The sequence below is a fragment of the Bos javanicus genome, chromosome 3, assembly GCF_032452875.1.
Source record: "Bos javanicus breed banteng chromosome 3, ARS-OSU_banteng_1.0, whole genome shotgun sequence".
NCBI classification, from domain to species: Eukaryota; Metazoa; Chordata; class Mammalia; order Artiodactyla; family Bovidae; genus Bos; species Bos javanicus.
In genome coordinates, this window is record NC_083870.1 from 86,360,908 (window position 1) to 86,381,193 (window position 20,286).

At 36.3% G+C, this 20,286-nt stretch overlaps 1 protein-coding gene across 3 annotated transcripts in view; it reads right to left on the minus strand.

Moving 5' to 3' along the window:
* HOOK1 (hook microtubule tethering protein 1) overlaps nucleotides 1-20,286 on the minus strand; it is a 115,227-nt gene that overhangs the window by 40,715 nt on the left and 54,226 nt on the right. For all 3 annotated transcript variants that reach the window (XM_061413052.1, XM_061413050.1, XM_061413051.1), the window contains 6 exons: nucleotides 16,136-16,208; nucleotides 13,034-13,084; nucleotides 11,522-11,654; nucleotides 7,981-8,048; nucleotides 6,729-6,791; nucleotides 5,941-6,024 (listed from right to left, as the gene is read on the minus strand). In XM_061413052.1, the coding sequence (XP_061269036.1) occupies nucleotides 5,941-6,024; nucleotides 6,729-6,791; nucleotides 7,981-8,048; nucleotides 11,522-11,654; nucleotides 13,034-13,084; nucleotides 16,136-16,208 (472 nt within the window). The remainder of the gene's footprint in view (nucleotides 1-5,940; nucleotides 6,025-6,728; nucleotides 6,792-7,980; nucleotides 8,049-11,521; nucleotides 11,655-13,033; nucleotides 13,085-16,135; nucleotides 16,209-20,286) is intronic.

A 20,286-nucleotide genomic window follows, 5' to 3' on the forward strand; every position in this document is an offset into this window, starting at 1 on the left:
TGACTTATCATAACTTACAATACATTGTAAGTTATTGGGCTTCCCTAGTGGCTCAGCTGGTAAAGAATCTGCCTGCAATGAGGGAGACCTTGGTTCGATCCCTGCATTGGGAAGATCCCCTGGAGAAGAGAATGGCTACCCACTGCAGTATTCTGGCCTGGAGAATTCCATGGACGTATCGTCAGTCCATGGGGTCACAAAGAGTCAGACACGCCTGAGCGACTTTCACTTTCACAACATATTACTGCACACGTTTGCTATTTATAGTTTCAAAAGGTGTAATCAATGCAGTCTAGTTATGTGAATGGGACTACATATTGATACACCGAGCTAATAACAGCAAATTAAAATCAAGTTATAGGGACTTCCCTGGTGGTCTGGTGGTTAAGAATCACCTGTGAATGCAGGGGTCATGGGTTTGATTCCTCATGCAGGAAGATTCCACATGCCACGGGGCACCTAAGCCCAAGAACCACAATTACTGAGCCTGTGCTTCACAACAAGAGAAGCTACCACAATGAGAAGCCCTCTCACTGCAACAAAAAGTAGCTCTTGATCACCAGAACAAGCGAAAGCCCATGCACAGCAACAAAGACCTAGAGTAGCCAAAAATAAATAAATAATCTTTTTTAAAAAATCAAGTTATATTATATAGTCTTAAATACAGTGTAGGCAAGTTACACACACCGTCCTCCAAATGAGTAACACAAAATCTAAAAAACCACTGCCAGACAAAGAGGAAACAGTTTTTCTTCCTAAATACAATGCATGCATCCATCCTTGTCATATAAGCAGTTTAGTGACTATTATCTGTCATGTAATACAATCCTGTTATTGAGATACAAAAAACAATGGAGGTTGCACCCTTTAAGATCCCTACAGAAGAAATGTGAACAATTATAGGACAGAAAATGTGGTGCTTTGATGAAATTATGCTATTTGGGGGTGCGAGAAAAGAATCTCTCTATTAGCTTGAGGGTAGGGGCTGTTACAAGACTGGTAGAGTAGAAACAATACCTTGTCTTCAAACTGGATAGGAATCCCCTGAAGAAGGGAGAAGAGCAAGGGCAAACTTAGTTTTCAATATCTAGTGGGAAACCAACCCTGTTCCTAACCATGTATTTCACATAGTCGTTCCAGAGCCACCCCGGATGAGTGACTTAGAATGTCCAGAGGTGGTTCTAGGTATCTTTTAACAAGATGCCATGGTGATATTTTGTTTAGGCTCACTCTGTACCTGCCTCTGTCCCTTTCTGTTTCTCTAGTTTTTCTGTCTCTCTCTCTCTCTCTCTGAGCTACTTAAAAGAAAGTTCAAAAAGCTAAAAAAAATAATGCTCTTTTCTCATGTCACTCAGATTTAATATTTTTATCATATTAGCTTATTAAAAACTTAAAACATAAATTTCTATAGCTGGAGTCGTGTTTCACACATAATTTTCAGACACCTTTAGGTTTGAAGATCACTGCCTCACTACATGTGACACGATGCTGGGTAGGAGTATGTTTCTCTCTAACATACTGTAAGCAAGAATAACCAGCGTCTGTTACTGCAGTAAGTGAAAGAGAGCTACTGATGGCTGTCAAGTGTTAGGATTAATGGTTGAGTAAGGCAGAGGAAAGAGCTGTTGATAAACTCATCCTAACTTGCCCAAAGGCCCCATAATCATTGGACAAAAACTATAAGATTACATGAGTTTCTCAAACCTTACATCTAATTCTCATGTGGGTTTTTTTCTTTTCTTTTTAAAGTACACATAATCAGGCTTCCTCCTGATTTAGTGAGTCAGAATTTCAGTTGTTCCAGAATCTGTAACCATAATTTGCACAGAATGCACATAGATCTTTATTTAAATGGGTAATGCTTCACCACCAGATCTTTCACTACAGAGTTCTTGCATTTTTTTATTCTGATTAAAACATGTTTGCTAACTGGACTATGCGAACAAGCAGGTTTTTTTCAAGAAGGGCTCATGAATTTGCATCTGTGCTCTTCTTCAGTTAACACAGTTAACGCTTCCTCAGTTAATGCTCTTCCCTGCCTTAGCATTTTATGGATATAGCTCCTCCATTTTCTGGCATCAAAGTTGCAGGGGAGCCTGATTTTCTTATCTTTGTCAGTGATTTAGCTTTTCTACCTGTGTTACAGAGTTGTTTTGCCTTTATTCCTGAAATCTGAGAGCTTAACTAGGATGAGGTTTGATGTTAATTATTCACTAATTTGTTTCTAGCCGAAATTTCCTTTTAAATCTCACTTCACTGTCCTACCACCTAGTCTACTCTACTGAAGTGTTCTTATGAAACTGTAATACTACATAAAGCAAAAGTTCTCTAAGCTTGAGTGCGTGCGTGCTAAGTCGCTTCAGTCATGCCCAGCTCTTTGCGACCCTATAGACTGTAGCCTGCCAAGCTCCTCTGTCCATGGGATTCTCCACGCAAGGATTCATTTCAATATTTGGCAAAACTAATACAATATTGTAAAGTTTAAAAATAAAATAAAATAAAAAAAAAAAAAGAATACTGGAATAGGTTGCCATGTCCTTCTCCAGGGGAACTTCCTGACCCAGGGATCAAACCTGTGTCTCCCGTGTCTCCTGCACTGGCAGGCAGATTCTTTACCACTAAGCCACCTGGGTAGCCCTCTCTAAGCTCGGCTACTGTCTTCTACGTACACTTATCTATTTCTGGTTTTAGTCTGTAATGTTCACACAGATGCCATGCTTTTATTCTTTTCATCTAGTTCATGCTTTGCTGGCAGTCAAGATACCCTATTTGTTTTGGCAATGTTGAAGACTTCTTGGACATGCTCTCCAATGTACCCCATGGCCCAGTATGCTTTCCCCTCTTAAGTTATAGCTGGGACTGTTTTTTCTCCACAACTCTATACAGCCTTGTGAATGGTGAGGGAAGGCAGTAGTTGCGGGGGCGGGGAAGAGCAGCTGAGCCAGTGGGCAATCTTTTTTAATAACACATGAGCTAGGCTATCATTTCCGAGGTTTAAGTACCTCATACAAGGACGGTGAGAATGGCATTCCATTGCCGTGGACAAATTCCTTTGGGCATCAGTGCTGCCCCAATTCAGTGTGTGGCCCTATTCCCTTTGTTCTTATCAGAGTCAGGCCCTTAGTTTCTTCTTGGCCATTATTTCCACTCATATCTAGTGCAAATAAAATGAAGAACTCAAAGAGTGAATTTCCTTCTGATTGAGATTACTGTGAGAAGTCACAAGATTTCTGTTGACTCCCCAGCAAGAGCAAGGAATGAAGAATGAACAGCAGGTTTCTGCTCTGCAGCACCTCTGTCAATATCAATATGCTTGCTTCTTTCCTTGATTACCAAGCTTTTTAATTTAACTTTATTAGGTTAAGCCCTTTTTCTTGTTTACCTGCCCTTGGCGAATTTCTTTGCCACCTATTTTTCTTTTTTGGTTCATTTGGTTGGGTATTAAAAAAATTCCCCCCAAATTTAAATATCACTCTCCAGTTTTATTGTTGTTCAGTTGCCCAGTCACGTCTGACTCTGTGACACCATGGACTGTAGCACACCAGGCCTCCCTGTCCCTCACCATCTCCCGAAGCCTGGCCAAGTTCGTGTCCAATCCAAGTTCATGCATCCATGAATCCAGTGATGTTATCCAACCATCTCATCCTCTGATGCCCTCTTCTCCTGCCCTCAATCTTTCCCAGCATCAGGGACTTTTCCAATGAGGTAGCTATTCTCATCAGCTGAGCAAAGTACTGGAGCTTCAGCATCAGTCCTTCCAATGAATATTCATGGTTGATTTCCCTTAAGATTGACTGGTTTGATCTCCTTGCTGTTAATTGGACTTCCAGGAGTCTTCCCCAGCACCACAGTTCGAAGGCATCAATTCTTTGGTGCTCTGCCTTCTTTATGGTCCAGCTCTCAAGACTGTATGTGACCGTTGGGAAGACCATAGCCTTGATTATATGGACTCTTCTCAGCAGAGAAACATCTCTGCTTTTCAACATACTGTCTAGGTTTGTCATAACTTTCCTGCCAAGAAGCTACTGTCTTTTGATTTCATGGCTGCAGTCATCATCCACAGCGATTTTAGAGCCCAAGATGATGAAATCTGTCACTATTTCCACCTTTTCCCCTTCTATTTGCCATGAAGTAATATAACCTACTGTCTGGTTACATATGATTAAAAATACACATTTTTCAAAAATAATTTTTCTTATAAAATTAGGGTATGCATCATATACACCTGTGTGAAATTCACATTGTTAAATTAATCAATTACTTTTTGTTCTGATTATATGCAGTAGTCATTTATTTCACACATGTAGCAGATAGTTGAGGGTTGCCTCTATTTTGATACTGGAATTAAAATGCCAAAACTTGGGATGTCTATACTTTTCAACAAAAATCAGATCATCATGTACTCTTCACCATGTGTTACAAATACTGAAATGTTTTAACCAAATTTTGTGTTCTTTTTTAAAAAAGAATTTCTCAGAAACCTGTACAGAGATCTTACATAAGGCTGGTAACACCTGAATGAGTCAGTCCTCTACTCTTTACATGAGGTGTTCTGGAAGGATATAATCTTACTTGAAAATAAAACATTTCAGATGCTGTGCATGTGGTTAAGAATGAAGAAAGGCAAAAACATAGTGAGACACTAGTTTTGTTCAAATACAGAGGAGGGATATTTAATGATAAAGTTAGGAGGTTTGGATTCTGGTGCTGGTTGTCACTGCCCTGCACATCTGAATCACCCTGACCAAGTCACTTCTCATCTCATTTGCAAACTCATGAAGGTTAGAAATACACTCAGCCCTATACTTTTAGATAGTTAAGCAAGGGTATTGCTACCACAAGCCTTGTTCCTTGTCCTCATACTTTTCAGAGTCAATTATTTACGTAGCTCATTATTTGAATGAAAAACATGTAGCATATTAGGATGGCATATTTAACCTTTTGTACAATTTTTCAAGACTTATTGCATAATTTCATATTTGCACTTTCATTTAATAATAACAATATATGCAAACACATACATAACCCCTTATGTGCCTGGCCCTCTTTAAGAGCTTCAAGTATATTAATTCACTTAATCTTCATATCACTCAGGGAAATATATACTATTATCACATCATTTCTCAAAAGCGAAAAACGAAGTATAGAGAAACTAAGCAATGAGCCCAAGCAGACACAACTAGCTAGTAACATGACCAGGACTTCCCTGGTCATGGCTCAGCTGTAAATCCACTTGCAACTCAGGAGACATGGATTCAATCCCTGGGTCAGGAAGATCCCCTGGAGAAGGAAACTGGCACCCTACTCCAGGATTCTTGCCTGGGAAATCCCACGGACAGATGAGCTTGGCGGGCTACCATTAATGGGGTCACAGAAGAGTTGGACATGACTTAGCAACTAAACAACAACAACAGTAACACGATCAGGTTCTGAATACAAGAAGCCTGGTCTGATGATTCACCCCTTCAACTATTTAACTACTGTTTCTCATTCCCAGTTTATTTTGCTAACATGTATGTGCATACCAACCTGAGAATTACATACGTGTTCATATACATGTACATGTTAGCAAAACAAACTTTGCACCTGCATTTACTGGAGGTCAAGCACTTCTAAATATTTCCATAAAGGACTCCACTTAATACTCACACCTTATAAAGGAGATACTTTAGTTTCCCCTTTTTATAGAATAACAAATTACGCTCTATCTAAGCAGTTGAAATTTTACAATTTGAATGATCTTCTCAATGAAGTAGTTATGCCAGCAATTTTCAACTCTAAAAGAAAAATGATCAAATTTATGTTTCAATATTCAAGTCTATAGCAAACTCTTTCAATGGTCCCTCCGTGAAATAAAATCCAATCTCCAAAACACTTTACCCATTAATTAATTTAAAAAGGCTTATTAATTCAAAGAGGAAATTACTCTCATATCCATACCTGCATATCTAGTTCTTGGCATCTTTGCCTCAGTTCTTCTTTTTCTGCTAGTGCTTCCTGAAGTTCTTCTAGGGCCCTTTTAAGCTGAAACAGAAAATGTCCTAATTCTTAGTAAATCATATTTTGAAACAAACTGATGTATTTATCACAACACATATATATACTGATGTTGGAAACAGTTTCAAAATTAACAAACGCATTTGCCTCTTCTTTTACCATTTCCCTTCCAACCGAGGTTGGGTTATACAGAGGAAGAGAGTATCTTTCCCACCAGGGAAAACAACTGTGTAAAATACCCAGGGGAAGGAGTCTTGAGTACAGAACCGTAGAGTTCAGTATTAAAGGAAAGCAACTGTGATAAAAATCACATTTCCTTATTAGATAAATCAGAATTTAGCAGAATTTTTAAAATTGTCTGCTATTTAATTATGTAACTATATAGCATGAGCTACATATGTATTAACAAATATCAGGAAAGTTTAATGCCACTTGACTCTTCAAACACCATCATTAAAAACTGGAAATCAACACTACCTGCATTCAAGAAGGAATGAATAATAATATTTAAGATCTTACAAGAGAACAAACTATCTAAATTTCATGGAGGAAAATATCTTGTATGTGCTCTCCGATATAAGCCTTTAAGACAGTACTGGGTTTGCCAGAAAGTTCGTTTGGGTCCTTCCGTTAAGATGTATGGAAAACCCGAATGAACCTTTTAGTTAACCCAGTAACTGACAGAGGAACTCAATCACTGTTACATTTTCCTCACATATTGAAATACTCACCTGTTGTTCTAATTCTCCAACAGCATCATTTGTGGGAGAGCTCACAATTTCTTTACTCATCAACTAGGATGAAAATAATAAAATTAAGTACAATAAACTGAGGCACACACAGTAAAAGTATTCACTTTTTTTTACAAGCAAAAAGTTCTTTTACACAGTAAAAATAACAGTAAGGTGTTTTATGTTTAATTTTTCCTTGCCTTAATTTGATGACCCTTATTTTATTCAAATAAAAAATATATAGCAGCTTAAGCTAAATAACTCAATGTTCAAACATTATATTAGTGAAGACAAAAAGTAGAGTGTGCTTGAAATATGTAAATAGATATATTTAAAATACTAATGTACTAAAAATTATAATACAAATTCTACATAAAATTGAGCACATTAAATAATTTTAAAGAATGATTCTTCTGTAACATGAGTTGGCACTTTAAAAATTCAGCTATAAATGAGTTATGTGGCAAAATTCCTAATCCAAGAAGCCATTTTAAATGTAAGAGCTACAATTATATGAGAAAAAAGATCCTGTAAAATAATTTATTTTGCATATGCGAGACATGTATATTTATGCATAGCAGTGTTTTGAATTCAAACTAGCAATGCAGACTCAGGGTATATCCATTTTTCACGTCCTATATGCTTCCTCTCTTTAAATCATGACTCTTCAAAACTAACCCTTCACTCAATTTTCCCTCAGGCCTCCTCTTCACTTGACTTCATCTCTGCCTTCTGGTCTGACTTTAAGAATGAACATGTGCCAAATGAATTCTGAATCTTTATGGCATAACTTAAGATAACCAGGCTGGATTGAACCCAGATGACCTGGCTCTGAAATATACTTATCACTGTGTTTGCTCACAGTTCTAACATTCTGAAAATGCACATAAGATACATACACACACACACTTTAAATTTCAGAGACAATTATTCTATCTGGCAGAAAAAAGAGAAGGTATAAAAATTCCTATCTGGGAAGATGCTGTTTATCCTGCTTAGCTGAAGTTACTTAAAGGAACTTAATAGTAATTTAACTTTTAAAATGCAGAGGTACTAAAATTGGGCTTGAAGTCCTTATAAGAAATTTTGGGGAAAAAGAATGAAGGGACAACACAACAATCAAAGACAAATCAACCTACTGCAAAGGGCACGTTTATACAGTAGTGAAATATACATCCATAAAGTTTTTGTGAACAGTTTTATTCAATTTGGTTTAGGATTTTTATACATGTGTGATTATGATATAACGTACCTCTTGAATAGCAGTCATGACCACATGTTGAACAGATTCTTCCAAAGTCATTATATTCTGAATATGTTCTATGATTAAAAAAAAAAATCAGATCTGATAAAAACTCTACTCTTTACCCACAGTAATTCAGCCATTCAATTAACCACATAAAAATTCATTCACTACATATAATTCTTTATGCAAGTACAATACTTTTTCCACAAGAAATATGTCCATTGAAAACAAATATGCATAATTGAAAATATTCATATAAATATTTATAAATGTTTTAAAGAAAATCTCTAAGTCTCTTATAAGGAAGAAAACGAGAAGTAATTGCAATTAATCTTAAAATAACTATGACAATTTCTTCCATCTTGTTAAATATTCAACATTATGGGATGAATTCACATATACAGATATAGCACAGAGATATTATAAGTTCAGTTCCAGACAATAAAGCAATGATCACAATAAAGTAAGTCACATGAATTTTTTAGTTTAAAAGTTCTATTTACAAACTACTGTAATCAATTAAGTGACAATAGCATTATATCTAAAAAAGACAATGTACAAACCTGAATTAAAAATTGCTTTATTGCTAACAAAATGCTAACCATCATCTGAGACTTTAGTAAGTGCTGATCCTTTTACTAATAAGAGGATCTTATTGATATTTTGATGCTGATGGCTGCTAGAAGAAAACCAAAGAGGGCGCTAGCGAAAGCTGTGGTGTCTGTGGCAATTTCTTAAAATAAGACACCAGTGAAGTCTGCCGTATCAACTGACTCTTCCTTTCACAAACAATTTCTCTAAGCATGCAGTGCTGTTTGATACCATTTTACACACAGTATAGCTTCTTTCAAAACTAGAGTCTATCCTCTCAAATCCTGCTACTGCTTCATCAACTAAGTTTATGTAATTTCTAAATTCTTTGTTGTCATTTCAGCAATCTTCACGGCATCTTCGCCAGGAGTAGATTCCATGTCAAGAAACCATTTTCTTTGTTCATCCATAAGAACCAACTCATCTATTAACATTTTCTCATGAGATTTAGTCGTATCTTTAAGCTCCACTTCCAATTCAAATTCTCTTGCTATCTTACATCTGCAGTTAAACCCTCCATTGAAGTCTTGAACTGCTTAAGTCATGTACGAGAGTTGGAATTAGTTTTTTCCAAACTCTAATTAATGCTGGAGTTTAATGTTTTTACCTCTTCCCATGAATCATCTATGCTCTTTCTTTTTCCCCTAAGGCAAACACGCCTTTACCTTTTTAATTTTTATTTTACATTGGAATATAGTTGATTTACAATGTTGTGTTCATTCTGGGTGTACAGGAAAGTAGTTACACATATAACATCCAGTCTTTCTCATAGTCTTTTCCCATATAGGTTACTACAGAGTATTGAGTAGAATATGGTAGTTTGCATATGTTAATCTCAATATCCTAGTTTATCTGCCCTCCCCACCTTTCCCCTTTGGCAACCATAAGTTTGTTTGCTAAGCCTGTGAATCTGTTTCTGTTTTATAAATAAACTCACTTGTACAATTTTTAGATTTCACATATTAGTATATGATATATGTCTTTCTCTGTCTGACTTACTTCCCTTAGTAACAATCTCTAATTGCATCCATGTTGCTGCAAATAGCATTATTTCATTCCTTCTCTATGGCTGAGTAATCTTCCATTGTATATATGTACCACATCTTCCTTACCATTATCTACTGATGGACATTTAGGCTGCTTCCATGCCTTGGCTATTGTAAATAGTGCTGCAATCAACATTGGGGTGCAAGGATCTTTGCTAATTAGTTTTCTTCAGATATATGCCCAAGAGTGAATCAAATCTATTTTTAGTTTTTAACATCTATATTGTTCTCTATAGTGGCTGTACCAATTTATATTCCCACCAACAGTCTAGGCTGACACAAACAAATGTAATGATATACCAAGTTCTTGGATTGGAAGAATCAATATTGTCAAAATGACTACACCACCCAAAGGTAACCTACAGATTCAATGCAATCCCTATCAAATTACCAATGGCATTTTTTTGCAGCTCTAGAACAAAAATATCTTAAAATTTGTATGGAAACATAAAAGACCCTGAATAGCTAAAGCAATCTTGAGAGAGGAAAAATGGAGCTAGAGCAAACAGGCTCCCTGACCTCAGATTATAAAGTAATCAAAACCTACAGTAATCAAACAGTTTGGTAATGCACAAAAACAGAGGTATTGATCAATGGGACAGGATAGAAAGTCCAGAGATAAACTCATGTACCTATGGTCCATTAATCTATAACAAAGGAGGCAAGAATATAAAATGGAGAAAAGACAGTCTCTTCAATAAGTGGTACTGGAAAAACTGAATAGGTAAATGTAAAAGAATGAATTAACATTCTCTAACATCATACACAAAAATAAATTTTAAATGGATTAAAGACCTACATGTAAGACCATATACTGTAAAACTCTCAAAGGAAAATATAGGCAGAACACTTTTTGACATAAACTGCTGCAATATCTTTTTGGATCCACCTCCTTAGAGTAGTAAAAATAAAAATAAATAATAGGACCTAGTTAAACTTAAAAATTTTTTTGCACAGCAAAGGATAGCTATGAGAAATAAAAACCTATAGAGAAGTACTCACTTGCCCAAGAAAAAACAGCCAGTTAATAATAGAGATGGCCTAATATGAAAGTTTTCTGATACCCAAACCCTTTTTTATTGATAAACTATAGCTGATTTCATATATTTTATTTTTGTCCTTCCTGAATTAATTCTTACTGAATTTATCTTGTCTTCTGTGCTGTCTTCATTAGTTAGATAACACTGAATATTTTCTAAGGTTCTGACTTAAAGTATTTTACAAACTTCAGCACCCAACATCCTCTTAAAAAGGTGATGTCCTAAAGCCAGTTTTGGATAAGTCATGCAAAAAATATCAGGATCAAAAATCTCATCACCCAGACTGATGCAAGCTCCTGAGAGAAGTAGATCTTGGTCTGTTCAGTTCATCATTTTACTCATTACTTTCAACCAAAAACACTCTTTTTGTACTCAGCTGGATATGGATTACTGTGTTCAGATATACTAATATAGTCCTCAACTCCATTTATATCATCAGACTGCTCTCTGGAGGACACATTGAAGGCATTCTTCTGAAAATAGCAGAATATCACCTGAAGAAGCCTGGATTATAATTTAGCAGCTGCATAATCATTTATGAAAGTCTGAACTAACATAAGGTTCTGTATGTGAAAGAAAAAGCTTATCAAATGAATAAGTACAGTTTTTATTGAATATCCACTAAGTCCTAAGCACTGATTAAATTAAGCTAATTAAAGTACATTTTATTTAGCCACTGAACATGAATCTCAGAATCCAGAAATACAATTATACTGAAGATCTATAGCTTTTTAATGGCAGAGCTGTGCTTGAATTCAGAACCTCTGGCCTTTTGCCAACCCTCAATACTACATTATTATGCTCTTTCTTATAAGCAATGTAGGTTGTTTCTAGAAAGTAGATATACTCAAATAATTGAAATTCACTTACCTTGTTTCTTTTCACAGTTGACAGCACAACCTAAAATAAGCTGGAGCAATCTCCCAAGCTCCACAGAATCTGAACATTCAGTTATCTGGTTTAAATCAGGGATAAGTTCTTCAGAAATCTGTTGCCCCAAAAACTGCAGTGTTAAAAATAAATTAGATCACTTATGTAGGCTACAGAGAACTGACTACATTTAGTTGTTATAAGGAAGATAAATTCTATAAATAGGTTCATGAAATGATTCAGATAAATTAACAAATGACAAAACCACAATTATTGACTAAAACTAGTTAGCAAAGTTCAAGCAAGCTCCTAAAATTTTGAGAACCAACCAAATGCAACTAACATGGTTTTATACCAAGTATCATTTTACCCCACTGTCAGAGAGAGGAATTGTTTAGGAAGCCCCTGGCCTGATCTATTATGATAAAACTTATGCCTTTCCATATAAAATAAACAGATTTATGTTAAGTCAAAGAATATTCAAAATATTTTGATATAGTCTTGATGAACAGAGAAACACAAAATAAACTGTCACACTTTGACAAATGAATAACAGATTTAAACGATTAATCTTGGCTGGCTCTATAATTTTTCTGCATGGTGTCCATGGGATCGCAGAGTGGGACACAACTTAAGAGACGGAACAACAACTTTCATTCTATTTTTCTGTTGTGCCACATGGCTTGTGGGATCTTAATTTCCCAACCAGGGACTGAACCAGTGCCCTGGGAGTGAAAGTGCCAAGTTCTATCACTGAACTGCCAGGGAATTCCCAAGACTGTTTTCTTCAAGTTACTAAAAGTATTCTTGGCATTAAAAAGACAAAAAAACAAACAAAAACTCAAAATGAGTTTTAGGCATTAGTGAATTGAAAAATTTTAGTTCTAAAATTACTTGGAAGAAACAAGTTCAATTGTACAAAAATTAAAAAAAAAATTCTTTAATGGCAAAACCAGACCAAAAGTTTTCACACATTAAGCAATTAACCTTCTAATATCAAATAATCCTACTAGAGAATTTCTTATAATGCTGAATAAGAAAAACAAAGTACTTGAATAATGTAATATCTAATGTGACTTTAAACTACTTCTATTTTGCATTCTTCCTCAATTCACTTGCATAAGCATAATTTCATAGTGTATTTTGCTGCTGTTTACACTAGAAAGAAACAGAATAATATTTTAAACATAGAAGTATTTCAATTTAATTATAAGATCTACTTTATAGCATTGCATAAAATCAAATTATATAAAGATGTAAGCAATTTTATTTGAGAAAATAATCAACTTAAAGAGTAGCAACATATAAACATTATTTTACAAATCAATATATTAAGTTTTAGCCCTTTTATATTCACAAAATTTGAGTGTACTAAAAATGGAGAAAAAACAATATCTTTCAATTATGAATTATACATCATAAAATGTTATAAACTAAAAGCAAGTCATTTTTCATTGTCAATGTAATTGTCACAGAGTATTTTATATTTAAATAGTCAGATGATTTTCATACCTCATTGTAGTAACTCATAATTCCTTGAAGTACCTTCTTTAAATTACTAGCCTAACAGAAGAAAAAATAAGAATTAAATCATTTAATATTAATAATGAAAGAAAATGCATGTCAAGGTGAAAGACAATAAAAACTTCCCAATAAAAAGGACAACAAAAATACATATTGGAGTTCTACAAAGACAAGTACATGGTAATTTTTAAACATCAAAGCTTTATTTAGAGTTTTATTAAAGAAAAAATGTTTTACTGCTTACATAGTTTAACCACAGTGATTCTATTTAAAATGAGCCACAACTAAGTTGTGGCTAAGTTAAAATTCAAGTACTAACTTAGAAAATTTAGCTATGAGCATGCCCACCTTTAGTCATGAGTAACAACAAGAAAACAGGAATATTATCTTCAAGCTTAGCCAAAAGACAATATAGAACTCTAGTTTCTGAGAGAAGAGAAACAAAAAAGGTGAGCCCTATACTAATCTAAGATTTCTCTCTAGAGGTAATTTTCATACCATGGGATAGGGAGGTGGGAACGAAACAAAGCCTGACATTCTAGTGGATTTGAGAAGATAGACATCAGAAGTTCAGGAAGAAAAAAAAAAAAAAAAGAAGTTCAGGAAGGTCAAGGTAGTTGGGATTTGCAGAGTAGAAAAATGAAGAGGTGAGAGCTATGGAAAGAAACAGCTCCAGAAATCTGCATAGTAGTTCCTTTGACTCTTTGGCTGAACAATAATTTGCACGTGCATGGGTGAAACTCTATGAGATTAAACAAAAATAATTTCCAAGGAAACAACAATCCAGGGAACTATAAACTGAACAATTCCTGAAGATTGCACAGGGCCAGAAACAGTTGAAATTCTCACCAGTAAACGTGAAGAGACCATGACCAGGTTAATACAGATAAGCATTCAATAAAGACCTCAAAAAGGTCACAACTTAGTGAATCTAAATAGTCCAAGAGGAGAAAATAACTCTAGATCTGCCTTCCATTTCCACAAACCATGAAAGAATCAAACTGATTCACAAGTATCTTAACTGCCTATGAGAACAAAATCCAACACTCTTTAAAGGAATACAAAAAACCCCAGCACTCAATAATAAAATTCATACTATCTAGCATCCAATAAAAAATTACTACACACATGAAGAAGCAGGAATATGTGAACTATAATTAGGAGAAACCACAGTCAATAGAAAGAAGCCCAAAAATGAGAGATGAAAGAATTAGAAAACAAGATGTTAAAATTGCTAGTTTAAAATGTTCAAGGATTTAAATAGCAGGAATATAAGAAAGCTAATGATTTATTTAAAAAAAAACTAAATAAAGAGACTGTTAATGGACTTTTTAAAAAGCAAGATCTATTAGGTGTCCACAGCATTTTCAATATAAACAGAGAGAGACTAAAGAAAAAGACAACAGGCAAAAAAAATCATAGCAAAAGTGGTTATATCAGTATTGGAAAAATTACACTTTCAAAGAGAAAATATTACCAGGATAAAGAAAGTCATTTCATAATGGTAAGTAGATTCATTCATCAACAAGACATAAAAAACTAATGTATGTAAACCATATAACATAGATTCAAATTACATGATTAAAATATTTGCAGATCTGAAAGGAGAAACTGAAAAATCCACACTCATCATTCGTGATTTGAAAACTCCTCCTCCCTTAACTGACAGAATAATCAGACAGAAAATCAATAGAGATATAAAAGATGTAAACAGAACTATCAAAGAAGTGAAATAATCCATACTTGTAGAAATGCAGAATGTATGTTATTTTCAAGTGTACATGGAATATTCACCAAGACAGACTATATATTAGGTCACAAAATAAGTCTCAGTAAATGTAAAAGAATTCAGAGTATGTTCTCAAACTAAAATGGAATTAATTTATAAATTAATAAATAAAGATACATAGAAAATCCTCAAATATTTAGAAGCTGAAATACTTATTCTAATCTACTCAGGGGTCAAAAGAAAAATCACAAGGGAAATTATCAAACATTTTGAATGAAATGAAAATAAGAACATAGTATGTTAAAATGTGTAGATGTGGCTAAAGCAATGCTTACTATTAGGGAAAAGTGCTTAAACATCATTTAAGCTTTCACCTTAAGAAGCAAAAAAAAAGTGCAGATGTAAAGAAGAAAGGAAATAATAAAGATCAGAAAGGAAATCAACAAAAAAGAAAACAAAAGCTGCTCTTTTGAAAAAAAAATTTCAAAAAATGGAAAATCAAACCAGATTTATCAAGAAAGAAAATACAAAAGCCATAAATCACCAGTATTAAGGAAGAAAGACTAAAAACAGTTCAAAGATTCATCAACAGGCCAAGCAAACTGTAGTAAATCAGTGTAATGAAATACTAGTCAGCAAAAAAAAAAAAAAAAAAAAATACTAATACAGGCAACGTTGATGAGTCTCTAAATAAAATATTACACTGAGTAAAAGAATACCAGAGAGTTCATAATGTCCATAGAGTTCAATCCATTTATACTGAACTCTAGAAATTAAGGGCTTCCCTGATAGCTCAGTTGGTACAGAATCCACCTGCAATGCAGGACACATGGTTCAATTCCTGGGTCGGGAAGATCCCCTGGAGAAGGGATAGGCTACCCACTGCAGCATTCTTGGGCTTCCTTTGTGGCTCAGCTGGTAAATAATCCGCCTGCAATATGGGAGACTCTGGGCCTGGGTTGGGAAGATCCCCTGGAGAAGGGAAAAGCTACCCACTCCAGTATACTGGCCTGGAGAATTACATGATATAGTTCATGGGGCCGCAAAGAGTAGGACAAGACTGAGCGACTTCCACTTTCTAGAAATTAAACCTACAGTGACTAAAAGCAGACCTGTGGCCATCCAGGGCCAACTTAGGAGTGAGGATTAACTAGTAAGGGGAATACGTACATGTTTTCGGTTAATGAAAATGTTCTATGTCTGATTATGATGGTATAAGAACACATGTAACTATCAAAACTGAAACTACACACAACAAAATACAGCCTTCAGTTAGTTTAAAAAAGAAGATTTAGTTGAGCTTAGTGCTAATTTCAGAACCACTGTTTGGATCATGTATACCTAGCATTCATCCTGCATACCTTTATTCTCCAGTTGTCACCAGTATCTTCTTTAATTCGGCTTAACCAAGGTTCATCGAACCAAGCTACATCACTACAACAAAAATACAAATGAACATTAAAATGTTTTTATGACATGAAAATACCACATCTAATCAATAGATAAAGTTATTTTCCATCTTAAAGGCTGTCCTTATCAAGAACAGTAAATATTATTTAAAATGAACCCACTGAATTTTTTGTTATTCCTGAGGGTTTCTTTTGGAATTTCTCATAGTAAATGAATTAAGTCAGTAACATCTTCAATTTAACAAAATTTACTAAATAACTCATACTAGGCACGCTGGTAGCAGGTAGATGTAAAAATCCCAATCCTAAAGGGAAAAAAAAGAAAACAATTTAATGTATCTACTACGTGTCAATAATTGTGCCTAATGTTTTTCCATATCACTTCATTTTAATATAACAGTAACTCCAGTACTTTTGCCTGGAAAATCCCATGGATGGAGGGGCCTGGTAGGCTGCAGTCCATGGGCTTGCTAAGAGTCGGACACGACTGAGCGACTTCGCTTTCACTTTTCACTTTCATGCACTGGAGAAGGAAATGGCAACCCACTCCAGTGTTCTTGCCTGGCGAATCCCAGGGACGGGGGAGCCTGGTGGATGCCGTCTATGGGGTCACACAGAGTCGGACACAACTGAAGTGACTTAGCATAGCATAACTTAGTAAATATCAACGACCTCAGATATGCAGATGACACCACCCTTATGGCAAAAAGTGAAGAGGAACTAAAAAGCCTCTTCATGAAAGTGAAAGAGGAGAGTGAAAAAGTTGGCTTAAAGCTCAACATTCAGAAAACTAAGATCATGGAATCTGGTCCCATCATTTCATGGGAAATAGATGGGGAAACAGTGGAAACAGTGGCTGAATTTATTTTTGGGGGCTCCAAAATCACCGCAGATGGTGACTGCAGCCAGGAAATTAAAAGACGCTTACTCCGTGGAAGGAAAGTTATGCCAACCTAGATAGCATATTGAAAAGCAGAGACATTACTTTGCCAACAAAGGTCCGTCTAGTCATGGCTATGGTTTTTCCAGTGGTCATGTATGGATGTGAGAGTTGGACTGTGAAGAAAGCTGAGTGCCGAAGAATTGATGTTTTTGAACTGTGGTGTTGGAAAAGACCCTTGAGGGTCCCTTGGACTGCAAGGAGATTCTGAAGGAGATCAGCCCTGGGATTTCTTTGGAGGGAATGTTTCTAAAGCTGAAACTCCAGTACTTTGGCCCCCTCATGCGAAGAGTTGACTCACTGGAAAAACTCTGATGCTGGGAGGGATTGGGACCAGAAGGAAGAGGGGATGACAGAGGATGAGATGGCTGGATGGCATCACTGACTCGATGGACGTGAGTCTGAGTGAACTCCGGGAGTTGGTGATGGACAGGGAGGCCTGGCGTGCTGTGATTCATGGGGTCACAAAGAGTCGGACACGACTGAGCGACTGAACTGAACTGAGTAAAGGGTCTATGATCCCCAATCTTATTCCTTTAGTGAACTGAGAATAAGATAGTAATTTGCCCTAAGTGACACTGCTGCTGCTGCTAGGTCACTTGAGTCATGTCTGACTCTGTATGACCTCATAGACGGCAGCCCACCAGGCTCCTCTGTCCCTGGGATTCTCCAGGCAAGAATACTGGAGTGGGTTGCCATTTCCTTCTCCAATGCATGCATGCACGCATGCTAAGTCGCTTCAGCCATGTCCGACTCTGTGCAACCCTATGGACAGCAGCCCTCCAGGCTCCTCTGTCCACAAGATTCTCCAGGTAAGAATACTGGAGTGGGTTGCCATTTCCTTCTCCTAAGTGACACTAGTACATAGCAAAGTTTAGTATTAAATTTGTTAAGCCTTAAATTGGCATGGAAGTCCAAGACAAAGAGCTACTATATCAAATTATTATGTATTTAATAAGGCCTTGAAGAATAACATCTGATTAAAAATAGCTATAATAAAAGATTATATTCTAAGCAACATTTGGAGGCTTACTCTGAGTAAAAACATTGAGTGAGATTAATACAAAGATGAAAAATTTACTATCCTCTTAGAGAAATAGCTACTAAAGGGAGAAAGTAAAGAGCACCCTTATGGCAGAAAGTGAAGAAGAACTAAAGAGCCTCTTGATGAAAGTGAAAGAGGAGAGTGAAAAAGTTGGCTTAAAGCTCAACATTCAGAAAACGAAGATCATGGCATCCAGTCCCATCACTTCATGGGAAATAGATGGGGAAACAGTGGAAACAGTGGCTGACTTTATTTTTCTGGGCTCCAAAATCACCGCAGATGGTGACTGCAGCCAGGAAATTAAAAGACGCTTACTCCTTGGAAGGAAAGTTATGACCAACCTAGACAGCATATTAAAAAGCAGAGACATTACTTTGTCAACAAAGGTCCATCTGTTCAAGCCTATAGTTTTCCCAGTGGTCATGTATGGATGTGAGAGTTGGACTGTGAAGAAAGCTGAACACTGAAGAATTGATGCTTTTGAACTGTGGTGTTGGAGAAGACTCTTGAGAGTCCCTTGGACTGCAAGGAGATCCAACCAGGCCATCCTAAAGGAGATCAGTCCTGGGTGTTCATTGGAAGGACTGATCTTGAAGCTGAAACTCCAATACTTCGGCGACCTGATGCGAAGAGCTGACTCACTGGAAAACACCCCGGTGCTGGGAAAGTTTGAGAGCAGGAGAAGGGACGACAGAGGATGAGATGGTTGGATGGCATCACTGACTCAATGGACATGGGTTGTGGGTGGACTCCGGGAGTTGGTGATGGACAGGGAGGCCTGGCATGCTGCGATTCATGGGGTCACAAAGAGCTGGGACACGACTGAGCGACTGAAGTGAACTGAACCTCAAACTAAGGGATGCCTGGAGACCCAGAGACTAGAAACAGCAAAGTAGGATCCTGACCTAGAGGTTTTGAAGGGAACATGGTCCAGTTAATACCTTGATATAGGATTTGTAACCTCCTGAAAGCTAAAGAAGATATTTTTGTTGTTTTAAGCCACATAATCTGTTGCACTTTGTTATGAAAATCCCAAGAAATGAATACAGTTGTAGTTACAGGTTTTCTCCCATGTGTCTTTAAAATAGCAAGTTTCTGCGTTTTTTAAAGTGATATATATTATTTATTTGGATTAAAGATAACAAATACAGAAGTGTAGAATCCTACCAACAATTTCATGACTCATCATGTCTAAGTCATATACTTTGGGAATTGATTTTTAAGACTGTATTATTTAGAAGTGTATCTGCCTCAGGTAACTAATGAAAGAATTATTCACTAGATTTTGCTATTTCCTTAAAAAAGCAAACTTTCCCATCTCATTTTCAGTAACAACTTTGATGTGAGTCACAACAGCCATCAAAGAAATACATAATAAATTGGAACATATATAAAGTGCTTTGAAGTGTTCAAAGAAATAAAGTAAAATTTGCTTTTTTTTCTTTTTTTAAAGCAGGAATATGATACACTGACCCAACTAAGGGAAAATATGTGCTGTGAATTTCACTGTCTGGAACCAGACTTCTAAAAAGCTTACAAAAATGGAAGGGAGTTCAAAAGAAAAATAAATTTAAACTGGCTCTTATAGGATAAGGAGGTTTACACATCTCAGTTCAGTTCAGTCGCTCAGTTGTGTCCGACTCTTTGCGACCCCATGAATTGCAGCTCGCCAGGCCTCCCTGTCCATCACCAATTCCCAGAGTTCACTCAAACTCACGTCTATCGAGTCGGTAATGCCATCCAGCCATTTCATCCTCTGTCGTCTCCTTCTCTTCCTGCCCCCAATCCCTCCCAGCATCAGTCTTTTCCAATGATTCAACTCTTCCCATGAGGTGACCAAAGTATTGGAGTCTCAGCTTCAGCATCATTCCTTCCAATGAACACTCAGGACTGATCTCCTTTAGAATGGACTGGTTGGATCTCCTTGCAGTCCAAAGGACTCTCAAGAGTCTTCCCCAACACCACAGTTCAAAAGCATCAATTCTTTGGCGCTCAGCTTTCTGAGAGTCAACTCCCAACTCTTACATCCATACATGACCACAGGAAAAACCATAGCCTTCACTAAAAGGACCTTTGTTGGCAAAGTAATGTCTGTGCTTTTGAACATGCCATCTAGGT